Source organism: Primulina tabacum, chromosome 16 (genome assembly GCF_025594145.1).
Source record: "Primulina tabacum isolate GXHZ01 chromosome 16, ASM2559414v2, whole genome shotgun sequence".
NCBI classification, from domain to species: Eukaryota; Viridiplantae; Streptophyta; class Magnoliopsida; order Lamiales; family Gesneriaceae; genus Primulina; species Primulina tabacum.
Genome location: NC_134565.1, coordinates 30,688,825 through 30,703,047, shown reverse-complemented (window position 1 = coordinate 30,703,047; position 14,223 = coordinate 30,688,825). Strand labels below are relative to the sequence as shown.

General features: G+C 35.0%; 2 protein-coding genes across 2 annotated transcripts; one reads left to right on the top strand and one right to left on the bottom strand.

Moving 5' to 3' along the window:
- Positions 1-1,323, bottom strand: LOC142530157 (replication protein A 70 kDa DNA-binding subunit B-like). Its single transcript, XM_075635950.1, has 5 exons — positions 1,120-1,323; positions 531-798; positions 350-450; positions 155-279; positions 1-83 (listed from the first exon to the last, which is right to left on the bottom strand). Exons 1-4 carry the CDS (start codon positions 1,267-1,269, stop codon positions 274-276), a joined length of 525 nt encoding a protein of 174 aa, XP_075492065.1. The 5' UTR covers positions 1,270-1,323; the 3' UTR covers positions 1-83; positions 155-273.
- A 4,912-nt stretch (positions 1,324-6,235) lies between these two features.
- On the top strand, positions 6,236-8,762 carry LOC142529038 (myb family transcription factor PHL6-like). The gene is made up of 8 exons (XM_075634399.1): positions 6,236-6,400; positions 6,471-7,047; positions 7,126-7,297; positions 7,384-7,460; positions 7,559-7,598; positions 7,933-7,996; positions 8,149-8,218; positions 8,315-8,762. Exons 2-8 carry the CDS (start codon positions 6,490-6,492, stop codon positions 8,531-8,533), a joined length of 1,200 nt encoding a protein of 399 aa, XP_075490514.1. The 5' UTR covers positions 6,236-6,400; positions 6,471-6,489; the 3' UTR covers positions 8,534-8,762.
- The last annotated feature ends 5,461 nt before the right edge of the window (positions 8,763-14,223 follow it).

The window sequence follows — 14,223 nt, the reverse complement described above, 5'->3', positions numbered from 1 at the left end:
CCATAAATTTAAGTTCTCTGATTCAGTGCATGGTGAGTTTAGATATATCGTAGTAGTATATGTGGATTTTAATTGAACTATGTCTGTGGAAAAAAATCGAGAAGTGAGTATTTTAAGTTATTGATCAATACATTTATAATAAAATCGACAATACCTTGGTAAGGTTGTCTTTTCATATTTGAGAAAGCAATTATTGGCTTCTCATTCACCATTTCCTCTAATCATTGGCCTTCATTGAAGGCGAGATCGTCCCACAAATTTATTGTAACAGTATCATGTCTGAGAAAAAGTACGACAATATAACATATTTTTTGAAAGAATCGAAATGTAATAAAATGGTTGTACGCACAGAAGGTTCATCAATATGACTTCTCTTCCTGCAGTCTGTGCTGTTGTCATCCCTACGAAACTGGATCAATTGCTTGACTTTCATGATGACACCTATGACATCTAATAAATAACAGACATTAATTAGTTATAGAAATAAAATAAATGATATATTTAAAAATCAAATGATTGTTGAGAATTACCGAGTGGTTGAGCATCTTGTGAAGATTTCTTAATGTCCCCAAACTCACAAAAACTGAAAGTGTAGTTAGAGAAACTGATAATATTATCTGTTTCTGTGATTGTTGTATTGTTTTGTAGGACCAGCTCAATTTTCGGATTGATATTCGGGAAATTAGTGTTTATTTCCCTTATGTCTGGATTAGATATGAGGTAACTTCTGTTGAACTTGAGTTGTTCATGGAAATATTGCATGGCATTGGCAAAAACAATCCCATATATCATAGTACCCTGCAACAAATAAGGGAATTCAAAACGGAAAAAAACTAAAAAAATGTGATATCAGTCAATTTAGAAGACAAAATATACACCTCCAATTTTTTTAGAACTTTAAATTGTAACGAATATTCTGCCAGTGTTTATATAATATAATCTATATAGTGATGAGGACTCGTGATTAGTATAGCTCAAGCAATATATGAATAACAATAAGAACCAAAAAAAGATAAACCAATGAACTGTTTATGAAGTGGAAAAAAACCATGTAAATATACTTCACACAGTGCTAGAATCACATATTTAGAAGTTTTCATAAAAAAATATTAATAATACCTCTTCATCCAAAAATATAATCTTCCGGATTGGTTTCGAATTTGCCTTTGAAAATAGGCTGTTTCCTTGTCGAAGAACCTTAAGCACGAGCGTAGTAGCCTTTTGATTTGGTTGCAGAGAAGTAATAGAAGATACTTCTGAATCAGCCATTGAAACAAAGGTATTTAATTTGAAGACAAGGAAGAAGAAAAGCTTCAAGTGTTTGAATTCGGAAAATAACCTTTCTTTACTGATACCTATGATAAAATGAAGATAACAATGAAACATCATTAGAATAAAAAAGCTATTAAATTTTTAATATCAAATGTTATTTGCGCAAGCAACACATGCAATGTTGGTGTAAACATTTAAATTCAAATTCAACGTCAATACTTTGTAATTTACATTAATAAATGTGAAAATGATTAATTGCACAAATAACATATTAGCATTTTTTTGGTTTAATTAGTTTTAATTATAGATTGGTGCTCAAACATATATCAATGGTATCAATAAGCTTAGAAAATATAATGTTGGTGTAAACATTTAAATTCAAATTCAACGTCAATACTTTGTAATTTACATTAATAAATGTGAAAATGATTAATTGCACAAATAACATATTAGCATTTTTTTGGTTTAATTAGTTTTAATTATAGATCGGTGCTCAAACATATATCAATGGTATCAATAAGCTTAGAAAATATAGATTACACATAGTAACGCAAAAAAAAATAATAAAAGTACCTTGTTGTTCCTGGTTAAGCATATCTTCAATGGACTGAAAAAGTAGTTTCTCCTGTGGAAGTTTGTTTGTTGCCACATATACTTGAAACCGGTTAGATATTTCGGAATATTGTGCCAACCATTTTCTCCTAGTGGAAAAAGAAGTGGATATTGTAATGGATCATAACATCCGAAATAGTGTTTAATTCTATGATAATCATCATTATGTCCATGGATAACAATATATCTATCATATGGTATATTAGGATTGTTTCCTTCAATCTAAATTGCTGCAACTTGGTCAGCTGTTGGTGAATTGTAACAACATATATGCATCGGATGTAGCTCATGTGGCTGAAGCATTGTCGACTCATGTGTTGATCGATCTAACAACAATAATAAATAAATATAAATTATAAGTGTTAAATACAAATATATCTTTAAAATATTATTGATAACAATTTTACATTTGACGTTGATAGATACCTAGATTTCGTAAAGCCTTGAGCAACCCATCACATTTTTGTTTGTGCGCTTTTTGAGCCGTGGTAGGATGGAAATCAACAGCTTTTCTTTTCTTCTGATTTTCCAAAACTTTATCAATATATTGTCGACGCTCCTGAACTGAGAAGGTCTTATATTTTTTCCGTGAACTCTCTGAGCTGTTCTTTTTCACCTCATCTTTAAATTGTATGAAGTTAGGCAATTATCATAGGATATAAACATAAATTGTACCGATAAACCAAATAAATTTTTTAAAGACGTTTCACCTTCATATTGCACTTTATGGTGGAGAAGTTGTTGTGTTTCTAATCCAGCCGTCACGCCAAACAACATACTGTTTGGAAAATATGGATGAGGATTCATGGTAAGAACTTTCAATAATATACTCTATCATATTAAGTATAAATGAATTAAACAGAATAATACATATAGAACGACGTAAAAGGATTTGAACTAAGTAATCAAGAGATAAGAAATACCTCTTGGAGTAAGATGTTGATGTTTTTCTACCCACTATATCAACAAACTGATAAGTATGATTCTGGAATTGAAAATAAGTCATTTTCAAGATCATCCAAAATTGTGGGACTCTTTATCAATATTTTGCTGCAAAAAAATTTTAAATTATTTTCAACACTCATGGTTAGCCAGATTTTATCTAATAAGTGGAGAATCAAGTGGGGAACTTATTGTAGATTGCCCTGATTCTTTCCCTTCCAAACCAATCTGGTGAGAAAATGAGGAAGGGAATTGTATAAGAATGCAGTAGAACCTTTCCATCGATCATCCGACCTCACTTGTGTTCGGAAGAAATGAAAGAGCTTACATTTGGATTGAGTGACATAAAATCAGGAGTTTGATTTTAAAGTTAATCTAGTTGTTTGGATACTTTTGAAATTAAAGATTCAGTTTTCATTCCTCTAAATCTAAGCTTTTGCAAGCATAAATGTAACGATTTTCTACTGCACCCAATGTTTGCGTCTGTTGAAATTTAAGTTCATGCCCTGCCCCCAAATATATTAAAGAAAATGAAGCTTTAGTCTTCCTGCTTCAACTAACATCATTTTATAATATTGACCACTTCAACTATTTCTTGGCTGAAAAACAGATGGGATCACATATGAAGCAATCCATCGTCGACGAACAAACGTCCAAAGCCCTTAAGAAATGGCATATGGGTGCAAAGAAAAAGCAAGGAAAACAAGGAGGACAGGCCTCAACACGAATTCTAGGTGGTGGTGGTGGAAGCCCGACATCTTCTTTTGGTTCTCTATTTAACTCAACACACCCCAGGCTTCAGAAATTCAAAACTACCGGACAATTGAACACGACCGAATATCAAGACTACGACGAATCTGATCATGATCAACATCACTGGTCTTCTAAGTCAGGTGCGGCGTCCAGCTTAATCACAAGAGTTGATCGTGATGATAATAAAGAAGACGAGGTGGCCAGATTTTACCCGATAAGTGGAGAACCAAGTAGGGAACTTCTTGTAGATAGCCCTGATTCTTTCCCTTCCAAACCAATCTGGTGAGAAAATGAGGAAGGGAATTGTGTAAGAAAATAAATCTCGATGCATTGCTAAAAGAATATTCAAAGTGAGCAAAATCTTTAATCTAACGGTCACACTGAAGATGCTCTAAATGACAATTATGAAAGCTTAATAGCAATTTTTGAATGAAAGCTTAACAGCAATTTTTGAATATTATTTATAAGGCTCTAAATAATGAATATACAACGGTCAGATTAATATCTGGATTGCTAGTTGGTGTTTGAGGTTCTTTTAGTCGTTAATGTATCTTGCACAATATTTAGCCAACGGATCTAATTTTAACGCCATATTCTTCTTGCTAAAAAGCCGAATGTATAAACATTTTACTATAATTTGCATTATTGAGTAACAATGTCAAAGAAAATCTGATTCTTTGCCACTAATATAGTTTGAACCTCGAAAGTAAAGCATCTAATTCTTGAATCGATTTTGATATTTGGGAACAAATCAGACCAGAAACAAAGAGTTTGAATCCTCCAATAAGGGGAGATTCCAAGTTTATTCTTTTTACATGCAATTCGATTCTTTTCTTCTTCTCGTTTTTATGAAAATGCAATGAACATAGCATAAGAATCTACGAACACGTTATTTCCCGGTGGACTTGATTTTGTCATGTGTCAAAAATAACATTTTTAATTGAGAGTTAACAAAGAGATCGGTGCATGGTCTAAATATATATTTTTTATTTTTGGAGCATGTTTATTGTGAGATGGTCTCGTAGATTTATATCCGTAAGATCGGTCGATCCGGTCTATATCTACAGCGAAAATTAATATTTTTGACATAAAAATAACACTTATTCGTGGGTCGAGTCGGATATCCGTCTCACAAAATTAATTCGTGAGATAGTCTCATAGGAGTTTTGTGATATTTTATTATTTGGAAAATAAAATTTTGCTCTACTTAATAATATGAGTGCAGAGTCAATAACTTCGATGCGAATATTCGTCCTATTACACTCTGATTCAGAACTTGACTTCTGAATATATTTGTAGCAATTTGAGTTGCATGTTTAACTGTTTTGGCAGCTGGTCATGTGAATCACCGATATATGAGATGTGATCGAAATACTTCAACTCGCCAGAAACTAAGATAACTAGAATTTTGTTTCAACAACCTCTGACTTCCAAATTGAACAAGCAACTACACATCTGAGTAAATATGTTATAAACATGATAACATCATCAAAACTAAAATTGTCAACATTTCAAAACCCAACAAAAACCACGTCTCTTCTCATTCATGAATCACCATGCGTCCTCGACAAGTTATGATTAAAAAAAAAACACAGGTTCACAATAAAATATATAACAGTATGGATTGATAAGTTACTCGCCTTTTCTTTTTTCCACATTTATCCATCCCTATTATGGATTTATCTTACATATATACTAGGAATTAACGTCTAATTACTCTATATAAATAAAATAAACTCTCATGTGTCAGTTATATGACTCGTATCGAAAACTCAAATGATGATTGCTAAAGAAATCACTTAAATTTTATTTTATTTTATTTTATTATCGATGTTATATGGAATTAAATTAAGATAATGTTTGCAACCTCGAACATTAAGCTATTAGTTCTTTATGTTTAATTTCTAGCTTTAATTATGTAATAACATGATATTGAATATTAATGTTTTTTGTTCGTTGGCTTTCGTTTGTTAGCACTCATCGGTTGCTAGGACGACCGGTTAAAAATTATTCTTGTCATTTTTAATTTATATTTTCATCATATGCACAAAAGTATAGGAACTGTTAACATTGGAATTTGGATATAACTCAACCTAAAAAACTAGCTCAATGAGGGATGATTGTTCAAGACCATATATACAACTCCCAGGTATTTTATCCAACCGATGTTAGACAACTAACATGAACTAATTTCATTTTTTATTTCAGTTTCGATATTTTTTCCACGGAAGTGCTTATATAATATGATACTTTATCATTTTTATGTCATATACCATCATTCCGAGAAAACAACTGCTCATATTACAACAAATAATTAGCCCGAGATTTTTTTAAATAAAATATATATAATTTGATCGTGTTGTCGTATCTTAAATTTTTATATATATATATTTTTTATAAGTGACTTAGATATTTAGTAGGTGCAGGCTAAACAATATTCTTTCAATTATTTCCCAATTAAAACCCTCCAAGGAAAAGGGTTTATAGAAAAATATTTAAACATGTCGATGGAAAAAACAAAGTTTTTTTTTTTTTTTTTTGGCAACTGTAAATGTTGTTGAGGACTATAAAATTTATTATTTTACCACTTTATTTAGTCTGGCATTGTTAATGACTTTGTTCATTCCTATCCGGCTAGGAATAATTAAAGTGATGCATTTGAATAGTTGACATATTCATTCTTATATTTGAAGACTTCGTAGGATATATATACTTTTTTAAAAAGGCTTAATTTCTTGACAGATACCTGAAAATGAAACATTTCTAGTGTGCCATGTACCTGCTGCAATCTCGTACAATCGAGGAAAGAAACCAATAAGACGTAAAGATTTGAATATAGTTTCGTTCTGTTATTGTTGGCCTTTGGAGCAAAGTTTTTGCTCAATTTTCAGCTCATATATCACTTGATAAATGAAGGGGATACATCAGTTTGATGGGTTTTCTAGTGGTTTTACAACGGAATTTCCAGATTATTTGCCTCAAATTTATGGAGCTCAGTACCAATCTGCGCCGACGGAACTTCAAAATCAATTGACAGCAACAGAAAATGTCACTCAGCGGCAGATGGTTTGGCCTGATAATTCATCCAACACCAAGATCAGCAGGTTAGGATCGCAGGTCGTTCCTCCTTTTTATGCTACCGAAATTTACATGGGCTTATCAGAATTTGGTTCCCAAGAGAAGAACTCCACTTTTTGCTCCCAACAATTCAATAATTCTTACACGAAAATACCGGTATACCAAGAGTCTGGTGATGGCTTCATGGGGTATGCACCAGCAAGAAACGAACCCGATTTTCAACCTAGCAACAGCTTGTCGATAAGGCGCGAAGGTTTGTATAACGATCCATTTGGAAGCTTTTCTGTGGATGAACAGCTACTACGTCTGAAAAACAAGCTATTGGGTGAACTTGATGATACAGATAGGAGAAGCCCTTCTGTTCCATTCGATGCAAATCAAGATCTTGGAGTAAGTATTCCAGAATTCACTTGTTGTCTTCATTTGATGAAACGGCCCTTGGGTCATTTTTTATGACATCTTTCACAGGTGTCACAAAATATTTATTCATCTCATTCTGCACTTACGAAGAATTTAAGATCGAATAATGGTAATTCTTTGTCACCCGGAGCTGTTTCAACAAGCAAGGCTCGAATCAGGTGGACTCAAGAACTTCACGATCGATTTGTTGAGTGTGTGAATCGACTTGGGGGTCATGGCAGTAAGTGATCCCTGAATTAGCCACCTAAATCGTTTTTGGTAAAAGCTCCTTTCCATGTGATAAATTTGATGCTCTTTCTAACATAGAGGCGACACCAAAGGCAATACTGACGCTTATGGATACCGAAGGCCTTACCATATTTCATGTAAAAAGCCATCTACAGGTACAAATTAAATCAAGTCACTTCCTTGAGCTCTGATTGTTTTATACTTAGGTTTTCTGAACCAGATCTTCTGGTTTTGTTCTTTATTTTCGTTGTAGAAATATCGAAATGCAAAGTATGTACCAGAATCAGTGGAAGGTAAGTTAAAATCTGCTTTAGTACTGTTTGTAGAGAAAATAATATTACTCATATGAAGGCAACTATAGTTGATCTTCAGAAAAAACATGCATTGCTTTTGTTTTATGTTGACTTTTATGCCTCGACGACCTCAAGAATTATCAGAATTTAGAATGTTTCTAACATCTCTAGCACTTCACTAAGCTATAACGATTTGAAACACCGATAAGTACATTTGTGATTTGTCTGATGGCAAAAAACAAAGAAAGGAGCCAAATTCTTAAAAATCTCAGTAAACCTGAATGAAGAACAAACACTGAAGATTGTACATAAATATGATGAACTTCTTTTTCAGATCCTGCAGGAAAATCTGAGAAGAAAACTAGTACAAATAGTGCTTCACAGATCGACATCAAAGGGTAAGATTGTCATGCTGTGCAATATGAAATTTTGTCATCTCGAAATTATCATTTTCTTGAGGATTAACTTTATGTCAATGTGATGGTACCTGAACAATTAAACATTCTGTCCTGTTTTTGTATCTCAATATGTGTCCAATATTGTTTTGCAGAGGAGTGCAACTGAAGGAAGCATTGCAAATACAATTAGATGTCCAAAAGCGTCTCCATGAGCAGCTAGAGGTAGCTCCAAGTACTCAGACATTCAAATGAGAACTTTGGTTTCGTTATTGGACAAAAATTGAAATTGCCATTTTTTTCTCCCTTTCTCTGGAATAGTCTCAACGAGTCTTACAGATGAGGATTGAAGAGCAAGCCAAACAGTTGAAAATGATGCTTGATCGGCAACAAAAAACTACACCAACTCTCATGGAGTCGAGAGATCAGAACGACGAATGTCCTAGTTTTAACATTCCAACTACCATGCTTGACGATCCAGAAATTGTGAATTTAGAAAGTTGTGATGATGATATGATTTTCCCATCCGAGATAAGCTAGATACAACCCAAAAAAGACCAAATTATAAAACATAGGCTTCTATTTTTAAAACATAAACAAATGTATCTAGTACAGTCCAAATTCTGTGTCATACAACAAAAAACCACAAAATTCAAGAGTTAGAGTCATGATGTATACTTGTATTGCTCTCTTCTTCTAGTATGTATGCATCCTATAGAACACACACACATTTAACTTGGCAATTCTTGGAGAATAACTATTTTTTTGGCATTTTTCGCAACACCGTCCAATTTTCAGTTATGACATTCATATGTTGTTTACAGATGTTGAGTTTGTCCTTCGAATTGGAGATCACATATGACTAGGCTTCAAAAAGTGTAATTGGTTGACTTCATTTTCGAACAGCCAACTTGACCAACTTTATTAAACAACTTAATATGTTTAAAAAAACATGATCTCAATTATTAGAAAATAATTACATTTATACTTTACAAAAACCAATGTCGAACCAAGATATCAAAACATACTTAAATTAATGTTTCAGTGATAAATATCATGGAGCATATGTTAGATCAATTTTTCATAAGGCAACTCTTTGGAAACAAAACATTGTTTCATGATACGTTTTCATGAAAGGGTGCATTGTTTTATGAACAGTCGCGACCGTTTTGAATCAATGTTTCATTTCTATATATATGACATTATTAGTTCAAGAAAAGCATTCAGATTCTGATTTGATTTAGTCACCACAAATAGATAATATCTTCATTGTATCCTGTTATTTGAAACCTGGTGTCCTTCACGAAATTCTGGAAATGTCCTTCTCGAAATCCTGGAAACAGCAACGATTCTTTAAGTCGAGGCAAGGATAAATCCTTTATTCGCAAGACGATATTGCTCGTACACAAGTGCTTTACGTTAACGGCAATCGTCCCTAAGATACAACGACTCCTATCTAGAGTACTAGCACAACAAACTCTAGACTTCGACGAACAGAGAAATGCAAGATCTTTCAAGTATGTATGAACGAAAATCTGCAGCAATATGGAGAAGAAATTCGATGCAAAAAAAAGTATGTAAATGAATGCATGTAAGGGATATATATAGAGCATCAAAGATTGTCTTGAATGAACACAATATTTCGTGCAAAGATGCAACTTTTGATGAGTAGCCATCTTGTTTCGGTGAAAGGACGCCTTGTTCTTCTTCCGCACAGCGGTGCGCACGCACCCGCGCGAGAAGTGGCGCGGCCGCGCGCCATGTTCTGTCCGCGTACTTTGAAAAACCAGTGTGGCGCGCAGCGGCTACGCGACATCATGCGCGGCCGCGCGCTGCCTTCTGTTCGCGTGCAAGAATGCGCGCATCCGCGCAAGAACACGCGCAAGGGCGCACCAGCTTCTGTTTGGACACCAACAAAATTTATTCCTTCAAACAATTTTGGTCCAAAAAGATTAATATTGGTCAAAGACCGCACCGAGCCGGGCCGGGCGGGCGCGCGCGTGTGTTTAATTCACCGAGACCTAGCCTAGTAGCGTCTCCCCCCTTCTAAAATCTTTGGTACCCCTTGGGGCCCAAACCCTTAGTCCACACTAGAACTAATAAGGAGGAAAACCTTTCTCTAAGCTTCCAATATGAGACAACTACATTTCCATTCATATTTCCATTTTATTCACATTTTCTCTAACAATCCCCCACATGAATGAAATTTATGCATGTATGCAAATCCATTTGAAAGTTCTTTTGAACTATTATTGCATCGGGAAAGGTAGCTTTTGGCTTTGAACCTTCCGTAATAAAATACTATCGGATTTACTAGTTGCTTGGTGACGCGATGTCTTGAACCATTCAACCGTTTATGTAAACCAAGTCAACAGCATTTACACAACAATAGCTCTAACATATTTTGTTCTCATGTTGTGTCCATTTCGGCCCTGGACCATATCTTAGATTCATAAGTGTTCTTGAGGCGGCCATCACTTCTCACTTATATAGGTGATCTCATATCAAGAGTATCCTGCCATACTCTACCTCTTAGGTATAGGAATCATTAAAAAAAAATTTTAACCTCACCACATGTTGCAGGTACATTTTACTTGGACGTTTCAGGAATGAGCCTTCATTGTTTCCAAGTATTCAACCAATGTTTATAACTTAGTTTTCACATTGAACCAAGGTTTTGGGATCTCCAATTCACAAGGTTGGGTTACCGCTATAAACATTTTTATTTTGTGACTTTCAAGCCCATTCCCCTTATTAGTTTGTACAATTGATCTCGATTTATACCTTTAGTAAACGGATCCGCTAGGTTTTCCTTTGATTTCACATATTCAACAGAAATAACCCCATTTGAGATCAATTGTCTTATGGTATTATGTCTCCGACGAATATGTCGAGACTTACCATTGTACATACTGCTTTGTGCTCTTCCTATTGCTGATTGACTATCACAATGAATAACAATAGAAGACACTGGTTAATTCCAACAAGGAATATCTTCTAGGAAGTTTCTTAGCCACTCGGCTTCTTCTCCTGCTTTGTCCAAAGCAATAAACTCGGATTCCATCGTGGATCGAGCTATACATGTTTGCCTAGAAGATTTCCACGACACCGCTCCTCCACCAATCGTGAACACATATCCACTTGTGGACTTGGAGTCTTTTGTGTCAGATATCAAATTTGCATCACAGTATCCTTCCAATACTGCTGGATATTTCGTATATATCAATCCAAAGTTCATGGTGTATTTTAAATATCCAAGCACTATCGTCAAGGCTTTCCAATGATCCTTATTTGGATTGCTTGTAAACCTACTTAACTTGTTTACGGAATATGCAAGATCTGGTCGGGTACAACTAGTCAAGTACATTAGACTACCGATTATCCTTGCATATTCTAGTTGATCAATAGGTTCTCCTCGATTCTTTGTTAAATAAACACCCAAATCTAAAGGTGTTCTTGCCGAAGGATTGTCGAGTGCCTTGAACCTTTCATGAACCTTTTCAACATAATGAGTTTGTGATAATATAATTCCTTCAGAATTCCTAGAGATTTTAATCCCTAATATTATATCACATAACCCCAAGTCTTTCATATCAAAATGTTTTTTTAACATTTTCTTAGTATTCATGATCAACTCATGATTATTTCCCATGATTAACATGTCATCTACATAAAGGCAAACAATTACATATACATTTTCATTTCCTTTAATGTAGACGCACTTGTCACATTCGTTGATTTTGAAACCATTTGGTATCATTGTGGTATCAAATTTTTCATGCCATTGTTTAGGTGCTTGTTTGAGTCCGTATAGAGACTTGACAAGTTTACACACCTTTTTCTCTTGTCCGGGTACAACAAACCCCTCGGGTTGTTCCATATAGATTTCTTCTTCCAATACTCCATTTAGAAAGGCTGTTTTAACATCCATTTGATGAATCTCAAGGTCATGCAACGCTGCAATGGCTATGAGAACACGAATGGATGTGATTCTCGTAACTGGAGAGTATGTGTCAAAGAAATCATATCCCTCTTGTTGTCTAAACCCTTTGGCAACCAATCGAACTTTATATTTGTCTATAGATCCATCTTCTTTGTATTTCCTTTTAAGGATCTACTTGCATCCTAAAGGTTTACAACCCGGAGGAAGATCAACTAACTCCCATGTGTGGTTGTACATTATGGAATCTATTTCACTTTTGATTGCTTCTTTCCAGAAAGGAGCTTCTGGATTTGATAGAGCCTCTTGAATAGTTCTTGGTTCATTATCTAACAAGTATGTTAGAAAATCGGGACCAAATGACTTTTCAACCCTTGCTCTCTTACTGCGCCTTATATCTTCATTGCCTTGAACGGGTGCAATCGAAGTTTCATAAGGTCTTTTGTTTAGGACGGGATTCTTTCCTTTCTTTACAAGGAAACATATTTTCAAAGAATACGTCGTTCCTTGATTCAATTATCGTTCCCTCATTGATATCAGGAACTTCAGATTTGTGCACTAAGAAGCGATATGCACTACTATTAGTTGCATATCCAATGAAGATGCAGTCGATTGTTTTAGGCCCAATCTTAACTTGTTTTGGCTTTGGTATTTCTACTTTAGCCAAACATCCCCACACTTTGAGGTATTTGTAAGATGGTTTACGCTTTTTCCATTTCTCATATGGAGTCTCATTGTTTCATTTGAGTGGTATTTTATTGAGAATGTAGTTCGCTGAGAGAATCGCTTCCCCTCACAAGTTTTGGGGTAAGCCTGAGTTTATCAACAACGCATTCATCATCTCCTTAAGAGTACGATTCTTGCGTTCTGCTACTCCGTTTGATTGAGGTGAGTATGGGGCTGTAGTTTGATGAATTATGCCAGATTTTGCACAAAATTCTTCAAATGGAGCTACATACTCTCCACCTCGATCACTTCTTATCATTTTGATCTTTGAACTGAGTTGATTCTCGACTTCATTCTTATAAGCTTTGAATGTTTCTATTGCTTCATCTTTGCTTTTCAATAAATAGACATAGCAAAACCTTGTGCAATCATCAATGAATGTTATGAAGTACTTTTTCCCACCTCGAGTTTGTACATATTTTAAATCACATATATCAGTATGGATTAACTCAAGCGGCGTAGTACTTCTCGTTACCGAATGGAAAGGAACCTTAGCCATTTTTGCTTCAACACAGATCTCACACTTGTGTTGTGGATCTTTTTTAAATGTAGGTATTACATTTTGGTTTGCAAGTCTTTGCAACGTGTTAAAGTTAACATGTCCCAATCTTTCATGCCATAAATTTGAACTTTCAATCAAGTACGCAGAATTTATAGCTTTATTCTTCGCCTCTTGGCGGATAACATTCATTACATTCATCTTAAAGAGACCACTATCTTGGTACCCTTTTCCTATAAAAACACCACTCTTGGTTAACACAAATTTGTCGGATTCGAACACAAGCCTAAAACCGGCCTTACTCAACAAAGAGCCAGAAACCAAGTTCTTCCGAATGTCTGGCACATGCAGTACATTCTTGAGCATTACTTCTTTGCCTGAAGTCATCTTCAGCACTACTTCTCCAACTCCTACGACATCAGACGTTGTAGAGTTTCCCATAAATAGTTTTCTTTCACTGCTGGGAGAGTAGGATGAGAACATCTCCTTCTCGGCACAAATGTAGCTAGTAGATCCGGTGTCTATCCACCACTCTCTTGGATTGTCCACCAAGTTGGCTTCAAATACAACAGCAGATAAATCAAGTTGCGAAATATCAACTGGTACATACCGTTCTTCGACGACATTTGCTTGCCTTTGTTTCTGCTTTTTATTGTCTCTCTTTGGAAGACGACAATCTTTGGCCATGTGATTCGGCTTGCCACAATTGAAGCAATCCCCTTTGAACTTCTTGGATTTTCCTTGTTTCTTGTCATTGTTCGGTCGCTTTCTCTTGTGACTAGTACTTGATTCCGCTAGATTTGCTTTAGCCTCAGATTCCATAGCCCTTTTATATGTCTTGGCCTCAGAGTTTCGGTTGTCTTCCTCGATTCTAAGTCTCACGATTAGATCTTCGAGTTTCACTTCCTTGCGCTTGTGCTTGAGATAGTTTTTGAAGTCCTTCCACATAGGCGGCAACTTCTCGATGAGCGCTGCTACTTGGAAGAGCTCATTCAATAACATTCCCTCAGAAAGCAAGTCATGAAGAATGATTTGAAATTCCTGCACTTGGCTAATCACGGTTTT

Excerpts from the sequence above, each read along its gene's own strand:
- LOC142530157 (XM_075635950.1), bottom strand. The coding sequence starts at position 1,269 with ATGGCTGATTCAGAAGTATCTTCTATTACTTCTCTGCAACCAAATCAA. Across the intron at positions 799-1,119 it reads TTATATTTTTGGATGAAGAG|GGTACTATGATATATGGGAT; the intron begins GTATTATTAATA and ends TATTTGTTGCAG. Across the intron at positions 451-530 it reads ACAAGATGCTCAACCACTCG|ATGTCATAGGTGTCATCATG; the intron begins GTAATTCTCAAC and ends GTTATTTATTAG.
- LOC142529038 (XM_075634399.1), top strand. The coding sequence starts at position 6,490 with ATGAAGGGGATACATCAGTTTGATGGGTTTTCTAGTGGTTTTACAACG. Across the intron at positions 7,997-8,148 it reads TCACAGATCGACATCAAAGG|AGGAGTGCAACTGAAGGAAG; the intron begins GTAAGATTGTCA and ends ATTGTTTTGCAG. Across the intron at positions 8,219-8,314 it reads GTCTCCATGAGCAGCTAGAG|TCTCAACGAGTCTTACAGAT; the intron begins GTAGCTCCAAGT and ends TCTCTGGAATAG.